Below are 25,475 nucleotides of genomic sequence, written 5' to 3'. Positions count from 1 at the left end.
CTGTCTCTTTCTCAAGTTTTTCCCCCTCTGAGTTTAGGGAGTAAGCCACCATTGGCTTAACTTAGATCTCTCTTCTATAAGTTGCATTATTACAATGCTCAATAGTTCAGTTTAATCTTGCAACTTTTGTTGTCCACCCATTTTTCAGTGTTTTCTCCGGCTTTTATTAATGTAAAGCTGCTTTGAATTAATTGAACAATTGTGAAATATGCTACAGTATATAAATCAAATTGAATTGAGTATGGAAGACTTTTTGGGATCTGGATTATTTGATCAAACTGTTATTGGAAAAATATTAACTTGGGTCACTTATGTAAATGTCTTTCACATGCAATATCAAACCCTTGACCTTGGTATAAAATACTGGGAGTTAACGTAGTAAATCCAGTCAGACACACTGTTAAACCTGATGTTGTTTTAACCCAAATAAATAGGTACACTTAACCTAAACCTGTAAATACCCTTCAAAAATCTGTAATAGTTTAATGGACAATTTGCATGATTTTTCTCATTCAACAAGATATTTTGATTAACTTATTTTAGCTTATTTAAATCTGTGGATTTGAAAATTTCACCCATCATGCATACATTTTACTGTTACTGTTATAGGACTGTGCTTTAGCTGTTTTCTATTTATACAACTGCTGCTATTTTTGTTATCATTGTTAGCTGTTATTTTGTTGTAAAGTTAGGAGCTCATTAAAAGGACATTACTTAACAAATAACATTTGATATATATTTATGATAATATAATTGCAATTGGCCTTAAAAAATCTAGAAATGCACTGTAGCTAAGGTGACCAGATGAGATTGGCTGAAAATCGGGACGGGGGGGGGGGGGGGGGGGGTGCAGACGTAACGGGGGGGGGGGGGGGGTTCATCCAATAATAGTTTTATTTATTAATTTTATTTAATAATAAAAGATAATGAATTTCAAACGGAATCAATCATATTAATATAAGTACATATGCATATAAATAAATTTATATAATACGTATAGTATTTTATACTTTATACAATAATAGTTCATACAATAATAGTTTTCTTTATTTTATAATAAAAATAAGGAATTTCAAACTGAAGTTACTGAACTAATCCTATTTTTATTAATATAAGTACATATGCGTATAAATTTATATAATACGTATAGAAGTATTTTTTTTAACAAAGTGCCTTGCCTGCCCTCGACCAATCTGACTCCTTCACGCGACTGACTGTCACTGCCTGCACTTTCAACTGTCCTCGCGGTTGCTGCAACTTTCGCTCTCTTAATCAACTCTATTAAACAAAAAGGTCCTATTGTCTTTGTGCATATAGATGAATAAGATACATTAATAGAAACAATACAACGTCAGCATATTTCGCGGAGGTTTTAACTGCACCAAGCACAATGAGAGCCTACAGTATAAAAACAAGATGCTGCAGCCAATGAGCAGCCGGCAGCGGCTGGCTGCAGCCAATGGGCAGCCGGCGGCGGCTGGCTGCAGCCAATGGGCAGCCGGCGGCGGCTGGCTCCAGCCAATGGGCAGCCGGCGGCGGCTGGCTGCAGGATGACTTAACCTCCTCGCTCATGTTTTATCAGACAACTACTACTCAAGATTTTGCTTCAGTATAATTTTCGAGGAAATTAAAGCGGGATTCGGATTAAGATTTAGCTTCAGTATGATTTTCGGGACAATTAGAGCAGGATTCGGGATTCGGGACAGCAGCTTAGATTTCGGGACTGTCCCGAATTTTTCGGGACGTCTGGTCACCCTACCCAGATGTAGTGATGGAAATCAAATGAACCAATTGCTTCGAAAACTGATTTTGAAGCGCTCGAAACACCTGCTGGTGAAGACGTAAAAGCAACAAGATCTCATCCCTAAACATTTTATGCACGTTTGTCATTAAATCTTTCTAAAAACAAAAAGGCAAAATGGTGTTATCAGTCATAAGGATGAATGTTTTATGAATTTGCATATTAAAACTGACCCGAGTTTATCCTACCCTATATTAGACAGTGGTCATTTGTGATTAACTCCCCCTAGTGGTAACCCATCAGATTTTTGAAACAATTATTACAAAAATGAAGCTTTCAGACTGGATATGGCGTCTAATTATCATTCTTTGTTATTTTTATAATTACAGACAACTATCAATTAACATTGTTTTATACCACGGGTCTGTCGAATGCTGCATTCTGATTGGCTGAGAAATGTTCTATAGGTGTTGATTATTTTTCTGTAAACCGCACACCTAACTTTTCAAATGTCTTAAAAATAGGCACCAGAGCAATGTTTGTGGTAACCGTGGTATAAGCGGAATAATTGACTCCGGTCCTTTGAATTATTTGAAAATAATGCACACCTGCGGTGTAACGGCACTCCGCTTCGCGTCGTGCCGCATTACCACCTTGGTGTGCATTATTTTCTTATAATTCTATGGCCCGTCGTCAATTATTCCTTACTTAATCCCTATTTTCTTTGATTCAGGGGGAGTTTCCCGGACAGGGACTAGACTAGTCCTAGACTAAAATAAATTTAATAGATGTCCAAACTGAAAACAACTTGCACTGACATATCTTAAAATACATCAGTGTCCGAAAACTCGAAATTACTCAAAATGCACACAACAAGTAATTTTTAGGTTAGGTTTAGTTTATATTTTCTAATTAAACTAAGACCTTGTCCTGATTTAAGATAATCCCTGTCCAGGAAACCACCCCTAAATGTCTTACTTCACCTTCTTTGACTTTGCGTCAAATACCTTTTTTCTTATAAAAAATATACATTTCAATGAGCTTTACCATTCGAAATAATTCCTAACCCATTTTTTTTAAATATCTAAAACACACTGTTAACAGGTGCACGTTAGCTTAGCTGGCATGCTAGTTTAGCACACCATCAAAACAGGAGAAATAATGGGATTAAAAACATATTTTTGCTTCAGACTCACATTATAACAGAAGTTGAGTTTTTAAAAACCATTTGTGAGCTGATGTGGTTTCAGATCGCAAAATTAAACTTTCTTATGGTATTGTTACAGTTTATTATCATACCCGAAATGACTGGAAGAACACAGATACAACACAATATATAATGTCAATCGTGTTTATTTTCTTCTTGTTTTACCGGATTTTCACACGGTTTGAGTTGTTATAAGCGGCAGAGATTTAGTTATGATACAGGAGGATGCTGTCACACATTGAAAAATACTGCTTTCATGCTAAAATACTTTGTATTATGCTCTTTAAGTATGGCATATAGAGGCAGACACTACTTAGCCTAAGTGTTTTACTTTCTACATAAAAGTAAATTTTCAAGTATCTTTTTATCAGTGTTTTTCTTTGGAAAATTTTTATTCCAAAGCTTTAGTACTTCTACTTAAGAAAAGTAAAAGTACACTATTTTTATTTAATTATATTGTCTGCATTACTGCATTCTTTCTTAATACTCCACTACAGATATTTAAAAAGTTTACAAGTAAGAAGAAGTTCCAATGGCTGGGCGAAATGGTTTGGCAGTTTTCTATAGTAATAAAACAATAATTAATATTGATTATTTACGAGCAGTCGCAGGTAAATAATGGCATAATGCTGCTGGGGTAAAGGTGGTATTGCTGATCCTGGAGGTGGTACTGCTGATGCTGAGAATAGAGGTGGTGATGCTGATGCTGGGGATGAAGGTGGTGCTGCTGGCAATGGAGACTGTCCAGAATCCAGATGCTGGATTTTTACACATTTTAAAATGTGCACTAATACTTTCACGTCTGATTACTGTTGATGTACAGTAACAGCAGTGAAAGTGTAATGATAACCTGCACTTTGGACCACACTTGATGATGATAAAATCTAAAATGTAGAAAGAATAAATTAGCTTAATTGTCTTGTTTACATGTTTTATATAGTGCATCGCATATGAACAGCTTTTGTGATGAATCACCTTGCTCAAGAGCACAACAACATTAAGAGTATTTATATACATGTTTTTAACTTGTCATAAGCAGTGTTGGGGTTAACACATTTCAAGTAATGCACATTATGTAATAATTTACTTTTCTGAAGTGAAAGTAACATAACATAAGCATTACTTTCCATGAAAGTAACTAAGTAAAGCAATTAGTTACTTTTTTTGGGAGTAACTTAAAGCCTAACTAAACCCCTGGTCAAAGCCTGACTCCACCCACTGGCAATATTTGAAAAATGCAAGAAAAGTGGGCAGATCCCAAGGAGATAGAGGGGACGAACTGGTGTGAGGTGAGATCGTAACAAGGACGTCACGAGTCATTTTTTAGACCCAACATCCAATAGGAAAATTCAACTGCAGTAGCCACTGTTTAACCTGAAGAGAGCAGCACTCAGACGTTTTTACACCATATATTGTAGTATTGAAACACTTTATATCCAAATGTCAAAAAACTTACTAAAATCAACGAACGTCACTAATAAAGCCCTATTCTTACAGATCATTAACTAAAAAAAAGTTGGTTTAGGGTTTAGTTACGTTTTAATATTGTAATGTATTACGTTTAAAAGTAACTTTCCCCAACACTGCTCATAAGTAATGTAATGCAGAAAAACTATTACAACAATAACTAAAGTGTAGTACAGTTATTACGATACAACACAGGATAATAATAAATAAACAATATGTTTTAGTTTTAAATGCAAGGAAGAAATTACCATGACATGGACAAACAGAAAGGTTCAACAAACATGTTGTTTTTAATACAGAGTATAATTAAAATAGGTCATTTACAGATTATTTACAGTAGGCACAGTGATTTTTTTCCAGCACACTGTGCATCTCTCGAAAGACAGCAGTACCTGTGCAGGCACAACAAATATTTAAATACAATAATTTGTTGAACTACGCACCACTTGTGGGGGATGGGGGAATGTCATAGATACGTACAGTAGATGTCGCCTTGGCTACGTCAGTTCATTGAGCCGAATGCGTCAACTAGAGCGGCCATCTTGAAACAGGGGAACCCCGCATCAGCGTCAATGTAGGCAATGGTGTAACAGAAAAAAAATCACCATAAATCGTTATGGACGCGATGTTCTTGGTTTTCCTTTGGTTCGTTTCAACAGTCAGACATGTATTTAGTGTCAGGACCCGTCTGAATCATGTGTTAAATTAGATCTAAGCCGTTTCTCAATATGCGTTCTTGTCTGTACTTGCGTTCTTGTGGACTTGTGAAACGTCATCAGTCGCGGCCCAAGTACTGTTCCAATTCAAAGTTCGCATCAAGCCCAAGTTCACATAAAATCCCCGGATGTGTTCTTGATCCGCCCATTTTATCGAGGATGCATCAGAGGAGACTTGTGTGGACTTATGACAGCGAAGTTTCCCAGAATGCATTTCGCGTCAGAAGTTCGTTCTTCCGAGTCTGAACTTGCAAGTTCGAACTACGAAGGACACAAGTCCGAGTTTGGCGTACTTGGTATTGAGAAACGGCTCTAGTCTTTGTGTTCAGGGTCCTGGCAGTACCATGTTTTATGTGGGAAATGCGTGGTTTTAGTATTGAATTATTCTGACCACGCATTTCCCGGGTCTGCGTCACTTTTTACCCGCTCCCTTACTTGTTATTGTTTTCAGCTGTGTCCCTCATTAGTTCTCCCTATTTATTGTCCTTGTGTTTGCTGTTCTGTGCTCGTGCGTCTAGTTACTATCCTTGTCGTGTTCTACATCTGTGAGTATTTGAAAGTTGTATAGTCTAGTTTGTTATATGTTAAGTTTGGTGTCAGTCTAGTGTTGCATTTATCCTGTCTTGTTTTGCCCCTTCGTGGGTTTTGTTTTCCCTGTTTTTGTTAATAAAATACTTATTTTTGTCACGTCTGCATTTGGGTTCATTCCTTGTTATATTTCTTACATTTAGCATTGAATCCAGAAAAAAAGTAAGACTCCTGTTCTAAGATGGCGGCGGTTTTGACGCATGCTTAGAAGGCGACATCTAGTGTATATATCTATGGGAGAATGTTAGCACTATCAAGTGTTTTACGCGAACGTTGAACTACTCCCGAAAGTCACGTCGAGACAGCGATAAATGTAAGATTTTATATGCATATTAAAGTTCAGGTTTTCTTAAATTTCAGTTTTCTTACCGTGCGATACTCCGGAGTACTTGACACACGCTGTACGGTTAGTTTAAACGAACTACATCTGCGCCTGCGCAAGTGATGCTGCCCCGCCCACTAGATTCAGCTCCAATTTGGCACTTCAATATTATCTAGTTATCTTCTTTAACTACCATATTTTTGGTAGTTGTTATTGTGCACTGTGTTTTTCTTGTCATTGCTTTTTTATCTATAATGCTTTGGCAATTTTGCAACTAAACACAATTTCAATAAAGTACTACTTTAAATTTACTTTAAATCAAATCGCAATTTATTATGCTATTTTAAACATAAACACATCACTTTTACAATCAAATACAACAATGCAAATATAAATAATAAATCCCTACCTGAAAAATCCAGCAAAGACCATCACAAGCTGGTAGCTGGTTCAAGGTGGCAGTAGCTGGTCCAAGCTGGTCCTCCCGGGCCTGGCAAAGCTGGTGGTTCAGCTGATCTTCCAGCCTGGCCAGCTAAGTCCAGCTAGCCCAGCTTAAAAAGTGATCAAACACATCAAGACCAGCTTGCTACACCAGCAATACCAGCTTAAACCAAGCTGGGAGACCAGCCAAAACCAACTCACCAGCTTCTGCTAGTCTTAGCTGGATTCTTCATTAGGGCTGAAGAAAAAGTTTTAGTTTAAAAAATGTATTACATTAGATATTTGATAGCCAACAGTTTAATGCAGTCGTATGACACCAAAGAACAGACTAAATACTAGATTTGTGAAACTTCAATTAACCTACACTGTCTGACCTGGGCGACCTCTTTCCTTTTCACATCTTTAACCTTGTTTATTTTACGCCATCCCTTGTTTAATAACGATCTTCTGTCTGAGATTTTTCACAGAAGTGTCAGCTGGAGTCGCTGTGGCAGTGCAGGGCAGGCCGTGAGCAGCCACATATTTTTTGTAAGCCTCCCTGATGATCCTAAAGGCTTGTACATTAGCGTAAGGAATGTCCGTGATGGGGTCTCGATAGAGCGCAGGCTTATGGGTAACGGGGCAGACCTCTTGGACGGGAATGCGAGGAGCTGGGGATTGAGGAAAGCAGCGCTGGAAGGTTTCATCATCGCTGAATGTAATGTAGGTACGGGAGCATTTGGCAGTTCCTGGTGGAGGTGTATTTACAGAAAAAGCATTGGTGGATTGGACACTAGGTGGTGCAGCAGGAGTTGAATCTGATTGGGAGAAAACTTGGGGTCCTGGATTTAGTTGGGCATCCTGGTCCAACCTAGTAAGGAGATGAGGGATAGCATTTTTATATGTATATTCAATACAAAAACTATGTTAGTCATGCCTTTATACTTTAGATCTGACTCTATCCTATCTACAAACATGCTGAGCAATAAAAACAGACAGATGCATGTGTGTCATACCACACCCTATTTAAAGAAAAGTCCAAAGTTAACCAAGATCAGGTGAGCAGGTGCATAAAATGTGTAAGACATGAGAAACCAGGTAAAGTACCCCTCAACATCCACGTTTTCCTCTTTAAGACTGACGTCAGACACCAACGGCATGAGCACAGACTGATACCGTATAACAGCACCCACACACTGTCGTTTCATATGGACCTGCCGTTTCTTATTGGCCTCTAAACGCTCATAGTTTTCTGCGATACAAACACACAAATACATGTTAAGGCCTTTAACATTTATAGAGAAATTAATTCTCAATGCATGTTTGTTTCTTACCCAGTGATCGTAGATTCATCTCTGCTGTGACCTTGGCCTCTGCCAAAAGTTCAGCCTGGGTCAAAGGTCGCTCATGTCTGGTGCCCTTCCTTCGACGTGGAGCAACTTGTCTCTCCTGCAGCCTCAGGTACGTCAGTCGCGTGTGTTCTGTCGTAGACTGACGCACAGACTTCCTGTCTAAATGACGTAAGAATTGATTTGGGAATTAAATTACAATTTATCAGACTTTATCTTTAAAAAGATGATTATTAAGGGTTTGCTCAAATATTTGCCAGGATTGTGTGCTGCTGACACAAACACATTTGGTGTTATTTCAGGTCATGATGTAAACTTGATTCATATAGAAAGCGATAGCATTTATAGCTTTATAGCTTTATGGTATCATCTTATTCACATGAAGCAGCATAATGTTTTAAGGATATGACGGAGTGATGATTAAATCTGTTATCAAAACTTTTATTACATTGTAGTTCGTTTGTCAACACAGTCATTTTTGCTCTTACACGTGCAATCTTACTATGGTCGATTTGTAAACATACTTTTTAGTACACTTAATTACAGTATGTCCACTCACTTCCTGTTGAGTAATGTTAATGATGGACTGTTTACTCTCTTTACTGAAACTATTTTTAAGTCTTACACATCCTGGTAGGATGTGGGAGTAAATATTTAGAAAGTGCTCTGTTTATATTGTAGATATTTTTGCATTTGTTTTTGCAAATAAAAATAACTCAACCCTAACAATGAAGAGTCAGATTTGTGGATTCAAGTATGTTGATCTAGTGCATCAACAAATTTATTACCTAGTTAACTTCCTCACATGTTTTTAAGTGTTTGGGCAGATTGTGTTTAGAGAAAGAAGTAACTCTCACTTCTGCTGATGTCCTCCTGTAGTTCAGGGGGGTTGTATTTGTCAGTTTTTGCCTTGTCTGTCCTCCTGGGCAGTTCGGTCAGTTTTCTTTGTTTTGGTTTCTGCCGGACCACTTTAACAGGCTCCTGCACAAATAAAGGATTTTGGAATTACAGGAACTGTGTGTTATATATGAAAAACACTATTTGTTTAAAAATGTTTAGAAATCTGTTTTATTTAGGAGATGATTTAATAACTATTTCAATATGAACCACATCTAAAGACTATATCTAGCCTTTCGTATAGAGTAGTGGCCTCCAACATGGTGCCCGTGGGCACCAGGTTGCCCGCACAGTCTGTGAGTTGCCCACCAAAGCACATTCTGTTAAAAGCCTCAATTTAGATATTTATTTATTACACATTTTTTATATTAGCTTGGCTTCTTTAATGTATGTTAACATTTTAAACAATGATTAAAAATCAATGCGTAAAATTAAATAAAAAAAAAAAGTTTTGAGTAGACTATATCACAAAAAGTAGCCCTCCAGATTGTTTTATCCATTGTTGTAGCCCTTGCTCACAAAAGGGTTAGAGACCCTGGTATAGAGCAACTCGCTGAGGCAGTATAATACTGAGAAGATAAATCTACAGATTCTTCAGGAATACCTTATAGGCTTTGGTCACCACTCTGGTCTTCCTGCGTGGTCCATCGTCCTCATGCTCACTATTAGGTTCATCACCCTCATCAATGTCAAAGTCACTGTCCACCTCGTCCTCAGTTTCAGAGAGGTCACCCTTATACTCTTCATCGCCTGATACCTTAAAAAAATCACAGGTAACCAAATAACTAAACGTGACTGAAAATAAAAAACATTCAGCATTTAATCCTATTATACACATATACATTTCGTATCATACTTGTGCTTCGGTAGTATCATATATAAGTATGGAGTATATGTTCCTATTTTACATATATAGTATCATATACACTCACCTAAAGGATTATTAGGAACACCATACTAATACTGGGTGCTGAAAGCATTCTTTAGAAATGTTGGCCCATATTGATAGGATAGCATCTTGCAGTTGATGGAGATTTGTGGGATGCACATCCAGGGCACGAAGCTCACGTTCCACCACATCCCAAAGATGCTCTATTGGGTTGAGATCTGGTGACTGTGGGGGCCATTTTAGTACAGTGAGTCATTGTCATGTTCAAAAAAACAATTTGAAATGATTCAAGCCTTGTGACATGGTACATTATCCTGCTGGAAGTAGCTATCAGAAGATGGGTACATGGTGGTCATAAAGGCATGGACATGGTCAGAAACAATGCTCGGGAAGACCGTGGCATTTAAACGATACCCAATTGGCACCCGGTGGGGTCTTCTGCTGTTGTAGCCCATCCGCCTCAAGGTTGTGCGTGTTGTGGCTTCACAAATGCTTTGCTGCATACCTCGGTTGTAACGAGTGGTTATTTCAGTCAAAGTTGCTCTTCTGTCAGCTTGAATCAGTCGGCCCATTCTCCTCTGACCTCTAGCATCAACAAGGCATTTTTGCTCACAGGACTGACGCATACTGGATGTTTTTCCCTTTTCACACCATTCTTTGTAAACCCTAGAAATGGTTGTAATGGTTGTATTACCAGTAACTGAGCAGATTGTGAAATACTCTCGTCTGGCACCAACAACCATGCCACGCTCAAAATTGCTTAAATCACCTTTCTTTCCCATTCTGACATTCAGTTTGGAGTTAAGGAGATGACCAGGACCACACCCCTAAATGCATTGAAGCAACTGCCATGTGATTGGTTAATTAGATAATTGCATTAATGAGAAATTGAACAGGTGTTCCTAATAATCCTTTAGGTGAGTGTACATGTTCTTTCATACTTGTGCTTCTGTAGTATCATATATGAGTATGGAGTATGTGTTCCTAACATATATTTGTATTTGTTCTCATTATAGTATCAAAAAATGATTATTTTATATATAGTGTAATGATGGTAATGTTCCTATTATACATACATTGTATATCATATATGTGTATTTGTTCTTTTTATATAGTATCAAAAATTATAATGTTCATGCCTATTATATACATTATAAAGTATATGTGTATTTGTTCTTATTATATAATATCAGCATTGTTACATGTTCCTATTATAAACATATTGTTTTATATATGAGTTTTTGTTCCTATTATACATTTTCCAATATAGTATCATAGAATTTATATGTCTGTTGGATTCTTTGGCTTGCAATATATAATTTTACTCATTACAGGGCAATAAAAGTAACAGGGCAAATTCTCATAGATAACATTTCACGTGTTCATCATGCATGCCTTAAACAATAAATGTTTTACAACTGAATTGATGATATCTCTATAAATGGTTATATTGCAATACTTACATCATGAAATCCCCCATAGGTGGTCTTGTAGAAGTCATCTTCCTCTTCTGCATCCAGCAGTCTCGACATGCGGTTTCCCGCGGTCTTTCGGGGAGCCCGGCTAAAAGCTAAACTCATACTAACATCCGTTGTGTAATAAATATATTATACACTATATTAATAACATTAAATTATATGAGAACTTATTAGATCAGCGTTTGAAAAGGCACCAGAAACCAAATGTCATAATATTCAAATGTGTTGCGTAGCGTGATGACCAAAACAAAATAATTTGTATCAACGAGGAGCGTAAACAAAGATTTTTTCAATTAAGCCTAAAAGCTGAGTAAATGTCAGACTTAACGTTACTAGTCTAATAGGTATTCAGGGAGTAATCGATGCAGGGGTCTTCTTCAGACCAAACTAATAGAGCTGCAATTCGCCTCTTGGTCGCCAGGTGGAGACAGAAGTCAAATACAGATAGACACTAAACTAAAGTAACCCTTGTGATGATGAGATTCTGTTTAGATTCTTCCTCTTAAACGTCTTGTGACACATCTGTCACATAGCAAATACAAATTATATCAGTAAACATATCCTATTTTCAAATGTATGTATAATTGCAAATTAGCTTGCTAAATTGGACTCAGCCATCGATTTAACGATGGTTTCGATGATAAGCAACCTCATGCAACTCAATGAACTGCAATTCAAAACATTTCCGACGTATATTTACAGCGGCATTCCAACTGCATTCTATGGCCACTCTGTTGTCTTTTGACAAGCCATGAATCTTTCTTGACAAAGGACTGAAAGAATTATAACTATGAACTTTATAATGCCGTACATTTTTCTCAAGACTAACAAACAAATCCACAGTCACATTCTGAGTGAGTCACTGCTAGTTTTGCAGAAGTGTGGAGGAGCTGTGCATTCATTTAATTCTTTACAACAGGTCGAATCTGTTTATAGACCACCCACAAGATAAGCCGATCCAAACTCTTTGAAAGTGTCCGGTACTGTACGCCTATGATTTTTTTACTGCACAATGAATTGCAGGCAATTACAATAAAATTCATAAAACCATAAAAAGACCAAAACAGTTTCACCAATGTGAAAACATGGAGCTGAAAGTTTGTAAAAAGTCCACAGGGAAAAACCTTAATATAACGGTCAATTGTTTTACTGATCAATGCACATTGGTAAAATAGAAATGTATTTTGGTTCCAGCTGTGGTTAAGTGGCAGAATTCCCCAAGGGGTCAAGATCACATGAATTCCGAGGTCCAGTATTTGTTTACCTTTTTCCTGTGTGGGAAAGGTTAAAGTACACTTGTATGTTTAGCCACCCATAAAGATCTCTCTCTCTTAGACACACATTGAAATATTGTTGTCACTACAAGGATTTTCCACGAACTGCACCACAACCTGCAAAGGAAACTTTTGCATTTTAACACTGTCATTTAAACAGTATTAGGTGTGTGAATTAAGCAAAAGAATTACAGGTACTTTTGGAATGTCCACACAACATTGTAAAGGCAAATCTTCATGAAGTAGCTGAAACCAAACACCCACACGAAGGGAAAGTCTTAAAACTTTATTTTTACATCTAAATTCCCTTTCCAAAAAAACTTTTTAAGCCTATATACATCTGCAATGAAAGCAGATACATGTTTTTTATATCTATTGCAGTCAATAGTCGGTCTGTGCTGGGAAATTAATGAATGCCGTGTTGACAGAATGCGGATGTCCTTGGAACAAAGCTGCAGTGTGTGTTTTAAGCAAACATTAAAAGCCATTCCATCTCAACACATTTACATTCATTTGAAAACCAAAGGTAAAACTTGTGCACACACCCCTGCGCAGTACTCTTCCATTCGCAACTATTATCCAATAGCAAACGTTTAAAAACACTAACAAAACACAAAATGTGAGGGAAATAAAAGGCAGTATCTAAGAAAGAAGTTAATGCTTTAAATGTTTGAAATACTTTATGGTTTATATGGATTTGTTTTGAAACAGCTCTAACTTAGTTAAGAATTATTTCCCTGACTAAGAGAGCAGGCATGTTGTTTTTTTATCCTCCTACGCTTTCAAGTTAATTCCTGGTAGAGGTGTGCTGGCAATTGTTCAAGACAGAATAAGGAAGACGGGAATTTTAGGACATGCCCCCTAGATTCGATACAGGTTTTATACAATGGGAATGTAAAGAATATGCAATCCTTCTCCCTGCCAGATTACGACATTTCCTGCTTGAGAACATACAGTTCTGGGATCATGTCCACAATTAACTGAGGTTTCTACAATAGTTGTGTAAAGAAGAAGCAAGTTTCGGCTTTGCCGATTTGGGAGCCGTGCCCTCAAAGAGAGCTTTGTAGTCGGGAATGGTATTCAGTTTCTTGTTCCTTTGATGTCTGTTTTATCAGTTGTCTTCCTTACTATCGATGTAGAGTACAAAAACATCTGTGTAACTGAGATGAAACTGAGAGTCCCTTCATTCAGGGAATACAAAACAAAGACCGCCAATAACATCGTATTACCCTAAATTGGCACTAAACTGAATGATTTTTGTTTGTTGTTATTTGGTACGTAGCTCAAAGACTCTACAGTGCGCCGTGTGATTGGTACCATATGAAATACGTAGTTGTTTGGGACCCTCTGAACACAGACACATTATCCTAAGAGCTACAGTGGGAGTTGACCTCACAGCTCAGGAATGTGAAAACACGCTGTAATCGAGCTTAATGTGGGTGGTACATCTCGGCACTGCTCCCTCCCAAACATAACCCAGTCTGGTATGTAGACCACACATCACTGAATGATAAAGACCCCGATAGGATGAATTGAAATTAAATGACAGGAAAGAAAAGGAGATTGAGGCACCAGAACTCCAGAGTTACGCTTAAAATGGTGCAGAAAGGTCTTTCTATTCAAATGTTTGTGTTTAGAGGGTGTGTGAGAGAGAGAGTGTCAGCTTCAATTATTTTTAATAACACAATGAGCACCATACAGAAAATCAAGTTTCACAACAATGTATGCACGACCCAGTTAGCATACATACATAAATTAAAATAGCAAAGTTAAAGTATTTTGGGCAGTGCAAATTGATTGTCTCTTTTGTATTCCTGTCTTTCGCATCAGTGTCCACGTCAAATGCATTACATAAGGCCAGAGTTCCTGTCTGGGCCTGTTGAAAGCCTAGGGGGTTGACCCAAGAACACAATGTTCTCGTCTGAAACCATGGTGACGCAAGATCTCGTCCAGCCCCTCGCTCACATCATGACCTCTTTTTATTTATTTTAAAACAGAGAGCCGTAACACTGCCAAAACATTTTTTAAGAATCAGATCATGATTGAATCAGTGCATTACTCACTTTAGTCTCTCTGTAACAGGAAAAGTAACTTTCTTGTATATGTATACTATGAAATGTTTATTCTACAGTGTCAGTGTAGTTTGAAGAAATGAAGCCTGGCAAATACACAGTTTATGTTGATGATGGGTAAACAGCGACAATGATGATTACTGGTAATTATATAATGATGTTTCTAAGGCAACAGCGCTGAAAAGTTTTGCACACCCATATATCCTTCCTGATGGAAATTTACAGCCAATGAAGACTTTTAGGACTGGCAAGCAAGCAATAAACTCATCAAAAACTGCAGCAGGCCTACTTCTGTTTGTGTACATCCTCACTTCATGATAACCCAAAGTGTGAATATATTTTATGAATCAGTTTAAAAGTGTCTTGCATCACAGATTGTAAAGCATACACTGTTAAAAACAAAGGTACAAAGCCGTCACTGGGGAAGTACCCTTTAAAAAGGTCTTAATGTGTACCATTTAGGTACAAATATGTATCTTTGAACTGCCAATATGAACCTTTGAAGTACTAATATGTAGTGATCTCGGACTCGTCTCGGACTTCTTCTTTCAAAGACTCGGTCTCGGACCACAGTGGAAGGAGGAGGACTCGTAAATTCAGACCGAGTTCTCGAGACTAACGCATTTTTTATGTTCATATAAACACATAACAATAATAATAAAATGCAATGTTGACGGGCATTATTTGAAAATGACATCCCATGGTACAATGCAAAGATACTGCCATCAGAGCCGTTTATTTATCTCTAGAAAAATAGGCAGAAGATGATGCGTGTGGTAGGGATTTTTTTAATGAGCGTAAAAGCATAGTTCATATTAAGACTTTAAGAATGCTTATCTAAACAATTCCCAATCTAGCTTAGTCTGTAGGCCTAACTGTTGATTATTAACTGGAGTGATATTAAATCATGAATATGAAAACTGACATGTTTTTATGGTCTTGGTCTCGACTCCCCAAAGGACAAGTTCGGTATTTTACACTTAAAGCCCTGTTTTCAGATTGTTTATGATGCAATAGCAAGGTTTTGACTGAAATTTAGACATATGATGCTGGCCCGAGAATTTACTGGTACCATTTAGGTACACTGGTAAAGTATAGGAGTGTCTTCATTCAACTTCATGACAAGGGTGATACATAAATAGTTGACATTCCAGGCCAAGGAGCAAGATTTTTTTCTTTTTGGTCCCAGGTACGTGTAATTCTTAAATTAAAGTGTAAATACCCACAATACCCAACATCAAAAAAAAAAGAAAACCCAGATATAACAGCTAGAAAATGAAAGCATCAAAGTCAAGAAACCATACCTTTACATGTGCCTCTGCATGCTTATGAACACTTTGACTTGAACAAACTTTGATGTGGGTTTTAGAGGTGTGTTTTCTATTTCTTTTGTCCAATGAAAATAGTTTCAGATAAGAGAGAAATGAAAAGAGAAATGTAATTTTGGTTGTCTTCTTTGAAAACACCCTGAACATATTACCGATGAACACACCTAAAAATATAAGTGTATTAGTATTATACACTAGTGCATTAGTGCATGATGATAAAACGTTATATCTGTGTGAAACTCTGATCAATGCACGTACTGTCACTTAACTATATGACGACAAACATATATGCAGGTACAGTATGCAAGTTATATGATTGAAAAATAAGATTGAAAGAGAATTTTAAGTATTGTTGGAACTTGCAGTGTTATGCCAACAGCACATATAGCACGTCACGGTGAAATGCTTTCTGACAATGGTTTCTATGTAAGCAAAGATTAATAAATTTCTAGTTTGCTGTTGCTTTGTAAAACATTTAGTATGAAGCTGCTACTTTATCCACGGAAATGCCATCAGGAATAGATTTGAAACAAAACAACCTGGGTGTATTTTCCAATTAAACAAACAGTACATGCTCTGTCATGCAGTAGATAGTGACATCATCACATGACATACTGACATGTTGCGCATTGTTTGCACATTGTAATCTTCTGTGGGGTCAGATCGAAACCTTAAAGCACCAAGAGGTTTCAGGTGAGAATGACAACAAACCCTATACTAAAAAGTGCATTTCTGACAACTTAGCCCTGCATGGGAAACAGAAATGTGAAATAAGAGTCGACTGTGGGAACCAAACAGTGACAAGTTCCCACGTGTTTACAGTTACACAATTTCACAGTCAAGGTCGGGGTCAATGTCATTTTGGATTATAAGGTCTATGAGATAAGCACCATGTTGTTGATATTTTCATGTCCATTTTTGTATTTACAGGAAATAAATTATTTTTTGTTTATACCACGGGCATGTTGAATGCTTTATTCGGATTGGTTGAGAAATGTTCCAGGGCTGTTGATTATTTTTCTGAACAATGCACACCTGATCTGGTGTCTTTAAATAACCAGCAGAGCAATGTTTGTGGTAAGTGGAATAATTGACTTCGGTGTAATGGCACGCCGTGGGTGTGCATTATTTTCGAAAATGTTCACGGCCCATCTTCAACTATTCCTTATTTGCTCTTACACCCTGGAAACTGCAAGTAAACTATTTTAAAGTTGCATTTCCCCATGCATAGCTTTCATAAAGGAATTTTCTCAAGAAACGTCACCTCTTCAGTCAAATCATATTATCTTGTAGTAAACCTGAGAATGAAAATCCAAAACTGCTGATAAGGATAAAGGAAAATTTAAGCTCAAACTGTGTGAATATGCTAAATACACCATTGAGGGTGTGTTGAAAACATTGAGTCTATTTAAACAGGACACAGAGTCTGACAACAGTGCATTCCTATGAATCAGCTGCAGTACAATTTCCTGTTAAAGAAAGATAAAGAAATCCGAACTGGTATTTTAAACCTGTAATGGCATGTTTTTTGGAATGTTCCATACAACATTAACCAGAACTTTAACGTGACAAGCACAAAGAGTGTTGTATCAGTGCAAACATTTCTTGCATTAAAACAAGGTTGTGCAGGTGAGGAAAAGCAAATTGAAACAACATAACCAAACTAAAAACATTAATCTTGATCTTATCTTTGAGCATAATGCAATGAACAGGTTTGACTTGATGTCCAGGAAAGGGCAAAACACTAGTTGCAACTCCAGAACGCCATTGCAACAAATTTATTCAGCATACAGTATGCAAAGTTATTTGACAGACAAACAAAATGTGGCTTGGCTACAGTCCCTTATATTCATCATGTCTTTTTGACTGTGCATTTTATTATATGCATTAAACATATAATCTCCATATTGTGTGTTCATTTATGAGTTTATCATGAGTAAAATGTTATATTTACATTTTTGCATGAAGGGTTATCTTACCAATTCAGGAACAAGCATGCTGCAACAAGGCATTCATTTTCCCCAACCATGACACTTTGCATTTGGTATGCATAAGAGCCACGGGCATCTTCCTCGTGCACATTGATAAAGTACTAAAAACACGTGTGTTTGAATACACTAAAGATCGTGTCTACAGATTATCTTTTAAAAATGTGTCCGGCGATCCTGATTTCCTGGTAAATACATCCGGGGGTAAATAGGGCCTACATGCTCGGCGCCTGTGTGACCTTGTAAAAATTATCAGTAATTTCTGTTTTTTATAAACATCTGACAAAAGGTCTCTCACGATATTAAACAAACATTTTAAGCAAAGCGAACCAGTAAAAAAATCTATATCAGTTTTCACTTTACAACATATGACATATTCGGTATTATCAATCTTCAAAAATTCCCAGAGGACTTATTTTCCCCTTGTAACCTGATCTCCGCCATTAAAATACAAAAAACCCTGTCTATTGAATAGGTTTGTTTTTTTAAACCAGTTTCAGTTTCCTCCTCTCATTACAAACTTTCTCAAAGATATTTTTTTTTGAAGCCAACGTAAGCACACAAGGATAAGCAAGGCAAAGATGCACATAAAAAATCAGAAACTCATTATATACTCCATTTCATTTTAAAATTGAAAGTGTGAGACAGTACTGTCCTTTAACTGATAGCAGAATTGATTGTTGAAGGGTCATAAATCAGGGTGTAGTGTAACTTCTACTTTCTGATTGATGGGTAGGGAGTTGTTAGATCAGCAGATGGGTCAAAGTACAAAGATGGTGTAATAAACCATTGTTAAATTTCGTGATTGACTCATTGAACTATCAATGATAAAAATTAATTTCCGCGTATAAACAAACACATTTACAATTTCTTATGTGCATGTAAACAATTCCTTGAAATTCTCATATTAACCATTACTAAACAATTGCAAATTAATGACTAAACTCTAATAAACCTCTGCAGATCTGGCTTAAAGTTTTTTAACACTTTTACACCATTGATGCACATTAGACTCCCCTTATCAGTACGCAATTCAACTTGAGAAAGGCTGTGGTTTGAAATACCAAGAAGCTGATCATCATCATCATCGTTTACTAGAAACAAAAGTGAAAATAACTTTAGATATCTCTCTGGACGTTAATTTAGGTAAATGCCATTAAAAAAACCCTACATTTACAGGAACCTAAAAAAACGTTAGCTAGCCCGACTGGAAACGTTAACCAAAAAGGTTATTTGATGTCCGTGTTTATCCAAATAACTTTTTATACACCCATACCGTTTGGTTCATGAGGTAGAATTGAGTATCCTGAATTCTTTCTGTTTTAAAGAGATAGTTCACTAAAAAAATAAAATTATGTTATTATTTACATTATTAGCTCTCATGTTGTAACAAACCTCTATAGGCTAAATTTTTTTGTTATGATGAACACAAAGGTAGATACCCTGAAGAATGTTTGTAATTAAAGCAATCAGAAGAACCATTGACTTTGTATAGTATTCTAGCTTACAAACATTGCTCAAAATATCCTCCCTCGTGTTCATCATAACAAAAACAATGTGTACAGGTTTGTAACAACATGAGGGTTAGTAAATGACCAAATTTTCATTTTTGGACGAACTATCCTTTTAATGCCCTGTTTTCCCAAACAGATAAATCCATCTTGCATAAGCTAAAGTCAATATTTACAATAATGATGATTTCGAACAAATGTCATGACATTTAGCAGATTGGTGGGAGATTCGTGTTGAGAACTGGTTTGTACTTGAGTGAGGTGCAGATCATTTACAATAACTTATTGCATTATAACGTAATGACCGGAGTGCAATAATTCCTAAGTACTTTGATCAGTCACGTCAGGACACATTTACAGTATGTAATAGAAATAGGTTAAAATACTAACGCTATACTGAAGCAACATAACATACACTCTAAAAACAAACGGTGCCAAATAGCACCAAAAGTGGCTCCTGGCTCATAATCATAGAGGAACCACTTTCAGTGCTACAGCATCTATGCAGCACCTATGTAGAACCACACGGGGGTCATAAAGCACCTCTATAGCACCACATATGGTTCTACATAGCACAGTATGGTTCTACACAGGTGCTACACAGGTACTTCATAGGTGCTATATAGCACCCACAATGGTTCCTCTATGAGCCAAGAACCCCTCCCAGCGCCACCCAGCACCACCTGCCCCCAGAGTGTAACTCAGCCATATAGACCCTTTTACAGACCACGTGATCAAATAGCCTGCACGCGCATTTTGGCAACAAAAGTGATGTTATTCCGGCAACGTGTTAGCAACTCAGAAAGTTTATTAAAATCGTTTCCCAGCATCAAAATGTCTGTTTGTTGCGTTTGATTGCACTAATATAATATACTAATATAAACCTATTTGGTAATTTTATGGTTCCTCTTTGCCATTCTTTTATTTAATTACAAAGCAGCAATTTAGAATACGGTAATTAAACAGTAGGATTACAGTATGCAGCTAGAAACTCTGCTGCCAGTATTTTACCGTAAATTAAAAGAACAACTGTAATTTAGAATACGTAATGAAATCGTAGGACTACGGTGCACAGCTGAAACATGCTTGCGGTATTTAACCATTAATTTACAGAACAGCCGTAATTAAGAATATGGTAATAAAAGCGTAAAATTACGGTGCACTGCTGGAAACCCGGCTGCCAGCATTTTACCGTAAAATTACAGCGACATTTTTTACAGTGTATGTATCTGGCAACTTTATATTTGTCCATCTGCTAACGTCTTCTATCCACTTCACAATAGTACACGGATCTGGTAGCTGTGATGAAAAAGTTTCTCTGTCTGTTGCTTCACTGCTGATTCTTGCCATACTTCCGATGCCAAACTGCATGCGCACGTTGCCACGTCATCATTGTGTACAAACAGTAAAAGGGTCTATAAGGTAATCTAAATAAAGCCAGCTATAATATCCGCTTGATAGCAAAAAAGGTTCATCGTTTTTGGGGATATTGTAAAAAGTTACTCCATTTCTTTATGCACTAAAAAAAGGACTTTTTGGTGTAGTAATATATATTAACTCTCATAATTTCTACATAATAATATTAACATTTATTGAAAACTAGATTTTCCTAAGTAAAATGATGATAAATACAATTAAATACAAATTAATACAATTAAATACAAATTAATTCATGTAGAAAATGAACTGTGTGGTAATAGTAAGTCATATTAGATATTTTCTTGTATTATTTAACTGTTTTATAGTCACTGCACATAGTCCTAAAATAATTAAGTAAATTGTAATCAAAATCTTTAGCAGATTCAAGTAAAAAATCTTAGTTACTTTAACTTAAGAATATTAAATCCATTAAACTAAAAAAATCAAGTACAATTAACTTACATTTATTTGCACATGTTGTAAGGAATACCCACAATCCTTTGCGCCTGAATATTTTTTACTTTTTAAGCTTTATCACAGAATAAGAACTGATAAGAATTGAACTACTTATCTATTTGTTAATAAAATGTCATAAAGACTTAAGCTCTTATATTATTGATGTTGTTTTGTTGTAAATTATAATTTTGTGAAGTCACTGTTCAGGTGATCAGTGTTTCTTTACATGAACCCTGTTTAGAACATTAAATTGTATTTCTCTCCACAGTGCTGACAATGCATGTCAAAAACACAGTTTGTGTGCGTTTCTGTTCAGAATCAATTTTATTTAATGACTGATAATCAGTCATGAATTTTTGTTATAATGCCATTCATAACACTAAGAGTAACTAAGTCCATAGAACTATGTTAAAGAAAATAACACAGTAAATACGATTTATTTAATATTTTTAGGACAGCAATGCTACAATTAAAAAAAAAACTAATAGACTTTACCTAAACGATTAAAATAAATCTAACTTCTAAAAAATTTATGAAGTAACATTTACTTAATTATTTAACATATGTTTTTCATGCATTATTAAGTAGATTTTATTTGATTTTAGTAGGTAAGTTGTACTTAAAAAAGCAGTAAATTTTACTTTAAAAAATAGTTCGTGCAAATTGTTACGAGGATTTTTTAAAGTAAATTTTACAAGTTGTTTTTTTCAGTGTGGTTTGCTGTTAAATTTGGTCCAGCAAATGGCACTCGCCGCACAGGCTCATACAGTTGAAGTCCCTCGCTAAACTATTTGTTTATGACATAAAATAAATCAAACTAAAAAAAACAGTCAGTCTCACATGTTTTGGTTTCAGCATAGATCATTAAGTTGTTTTGACAGTGCTGGTGGAATAACCCTTGGTCTTGTTCACCTCAAACGTTTAACAGACTAAACATCAGACAAGACTTTATTCCCACATTGCACAAGTCTGGACCTGTTACCTGTCAACCACAAGTCTTAAATATAGCCACCAAGTTTAGTGTCACAGTAAGCATTTGGACTAAAATCTCTTTACAAACATGTTGGTTTGTAAATCGACCAATTAGTCTTTTAAGATGGCTGAAACTGACATTTAAAGAGAATGCAGTTATGTAAACAGTATGAGAGTTATATTTAGTCACTTGCACAGGCACTCTCAAAGTTTGAAACATTTTAAAACCTTCTTAAAGGCAACATGAATATGAATTTTATTTAAATATCTGTTTATTTAAATGTAGTATCTAATTTACATTCAGGCCAGAGTTCACAATGGCTTGCAACAGCCATTGTCACATAGTTCAAAAAGTGAGGATCTTCCACTATTGTCACATAGTGTCACAAGCATATTTTTGTCAGACACTTTAATTAGCAACTTACAGAACATTTTACATAAACAGTTTGCATGCTCCCTGGGAATCAAGCCCATTAACTTGGCATTGCTAGAGTCATACTGAGCTATACTGGGAAAACATTACAAAGCATTGCTCTCACATTTAGTCACACACACATGCATGCACACACACGCACACACGCACACACACACACACACACACACACACACACACACACACACACACACACACACACACACACACACACACACACACACACTCTTGAGCAATATTTGTTGTGCCATCTAGTTGGTATCCCAGTTTCTAACCACAACAGCTTTTTCAAACATGATCTACATTTGTTCTGAATGAGGGATCCAAAAACCCACATGAGAGCACAAAGAAGACGTCAATTAAGAAAACCAGATGTACTGTAGGACTAGATAAACTACATGTATTTACATGGTGTCAGCCATTTAGCTCATTCATGTGACTTGAGAGTCCTCCCATTTGTGTAAATAGTACATAAAGCAAAATGTACTTACTGCAAGCAAGTAACACAAGTCAGGTGATGGTGAGTCAAGAATCTGCTGTTCCCAAACAGTCATCTGACGACATTAAACCACTTGTGCCAATTACCATTCAATCCCTAAGGCAAACATGAAATACACAAATCACACCCAAAACCAATCATACTTGAGGGGTTAACATTGCAGTCCAAAAAACAAGAAGATCAAGCCATGAAGACATCAAACAAGAGGGTTTCACCTAACCAGGGTAACAAAACACAGGCTTGTGGCTAGAAGGGATACAGCTACGGCAAAAATCCACAGCTGTATCCCTAATCCTACCCCCAAACCCAACATCTCACTAGATTGAGGCTGTAGCTGTATCCTATCTAGCCAGAACCAGGGGAAGACAATAGCAAAGGAGAAACAGGGAACTGGAAAAAGCAGAAATATAGAATAAAAGTACTGTACAAGACAAGTAGGCATGTGACATTACCACAGTGAGGGATGTTTGGAAAAATCCTTCACAATAGCAAAATCACTGTAATGCATAGACGTAAGTGGTTATAGTCTGTATAACTCAGTAAATGGAAGCTATTTACAGTTGCTAAGCTACGTAGCAATTTGGTATGTTGTTATGAGCCTTTTTAGTTGGCACTAAATCTAGCTCACCCAAAAAAAATGTAAAGTCTGAGTTATCTATGTTTTTAAATGAAGGATAAATCCTCTTATTTGTCCTGTATTCTGGATCAATTTATGTTCAGGTTTATACCTGAGGAGGTTAGACAGCTCAACACTTACAAGGCCTTTACAAAACAATTGAAAATCTGGCTTATTGACAATTATGTTTGACAACATTAAAAGCCGAGCCTATTGAGCTGTATTAACTATTTGATATATTAAATGTGTTATTTGTTTGTTTGTGTCTTATTATTGTAACAGGTACAGTGTACCTTAAGTTATTTCATAGTGTCATATTGTAGTCATTTGCCATAGACGTGTAAATGTATTTTCTCGTTTGTATTTTAATGCTTTTTTACATCTTGGACAGGGGACTACAGATGAAAAATACAATTATGGCTTTTTTAACCATGTTTGTTCATGTGTTTTATGAAATTGCACTGTCCCCTTTTTAAAAAAAAACATTAAATCAAATCAAAATCCAATCACATACGGTAGATTGAGATCTGTTAGATCAAAAAGCGGCTAAATGATAGGTACAAGATAGAATATTTGCACAAGCTTCTGCTGCAGATGGGACCATTTAAAAACTGTTCAAAGCAGTGTAACCAGTTCAAACACTTAAATCAAGCGGATGCCGGCTGTAGGCTCTTGCCAGCTTTTTGTCAGCTGAGCGCTTTGGTTGCTATGATACTTCTGTTTTCTTTATAGACCCTTTTACAGCTCACGTGATCAAATAGCCTGCGTGCGCATTTAGGCAACAGAAGTGGTGTTGTTTCCCATTGGTTCTAATGTGTTAGCAACTCAGAAAGTTTATTAAAACGGTTTCCCAGCATCAAAATGTCTGGTTGTTGCGTTTGGTTGCACTAATATAATACACTAATATACGTATATATGTATCTAGCAACTTTATTTTTGGCCATCTGCTAACGTCTTCTATCCGGGTGATTCTCACGAAAACTTGGTTTTAAAAATGTCAAGCATGAAAATGTAAAAATTGCTTAAATTTACTTTTTTTCCCACCAGACATTGAAAAACAAAGTCTGGAGTAAATGGGAACATTAATTTAAAAACTTTTACTTATCATTTAACACCTTTTGTAACATAATTTTAAAAAATTAGTCCTAAAAAATCTCATTACCGCAACAGTCAGAAAACATCAACACTGACATATTTTCAAAATGACATGACAAACCTGAAAGAACATAATTTGGAGATTCTGCACATGCATTTAAAATCAAAGTATTATGCTTCTATTAATTAAGTTAACATTTAATAAGCATTTGTTGCGGTAATGATAATCAAAATGTCGTGTAAGCATTAACTGTAAAAAAATGATCTTACCTGGTAGCCATCTTGAAGTAACTGGTCCATGTGCTTGGTCACTCAAAATCAAACTATATTAAAATTCTGTATGTGTGCTTAAACTGTTCTCAAAAAGTGTTGCGGAGGATGAGAACATCAGGCATGGACACATCATTTTCCTAATTTTTCTTCATTATTATTATACATGAATATTCATTAAATATTTTTTCTGTCATCTAAAGTAGTCTAGCAAAACATCCATTTATTTTTTTTCTTAATATTTTTGTGTTTATTTGATTAAATTACAACATAACGCATGTTCAAACACAGCCGGACACATTGCGGTAATGAGAATTTCAGCAGAAAATGAGATAAAATTTACAAATTATAAATTCTTATGTTGAAATCACACATTGTGCAAGGTAGAACACAGTATTGTGGTAATTCTGATGCTTTTTAATGTTACTATATTACACATTTTAAAGCTAAAATCATTAGTGCAGTGGT

General features: G+C 36.2%; 1 protein-coding gene across 2 annotated transcripts; it reads right to left on the bottom strand.

Annotated features, from left to right (window-relative positions):
* Positions 1-2,787: 2,787 nt before the first annotated feature.
* vps72b (vacuolar protein sorting 72 homolog b) lies at positions 2,788-15,393 on the bottom strand. 2 transcript variants are annotated; one of them, XR_012371560.1, is made up of 7 exons: positions 11,060-15,393; positions 9,312-9,464; positions 8,668-8,791; positions 7,796-7,972; positions 7,569-7,713; positions 6,451-7,332; positions 2,788-3,832 (listed from the first exon to the last, which is right to left on the bottom strand). XR_012371560.1 is itself a non-coding variant. In XM_073872205.1 (6 exons), exons 1-6 carry the CDS (start codon positions 11,174-11,176, stop codon positions 6,900-6,902), a joined length of 1,149 nt encoding a protein of 382 aa, XP_073728306.1. In that variant the 5' UTR covers positions 11,177-15,393; the 3' UTR covers positions 6,349-6,899. The 2 variants fall into 2 exon arrangements, 1 of the variants encoding a protein (XP_073728306.1); XM_073872205.1 differs by lacking the exon at positions 2,788-3,832 and having other exon boundaries at positions 6,349-7,332.
* Positions 15,394-25,475: the final 10,082 nt, after the last annotated feature.

This window comes from Misgurnus anguillicaudatus, chromosome 10 (assembly GCF_027580225.2).
Source record: "Misgurnus anguillicaudatus chromosome 10, ASM2758022v2, whole genome shotgun sequence".
In the NCBI taxonomy this organism is placed as follows: domain Eukaryota; kingdom Metazoa; phylum Chordata; class Actinopteri; order Cypriniformes; family Cobitidae; genus Misgurnus; species Misgurnus anguillicaudatus.
Note: the sequence above shows the minus strand (reverse complement) of the source record. Positions and strands in the feature narration are given on the sequence as shown.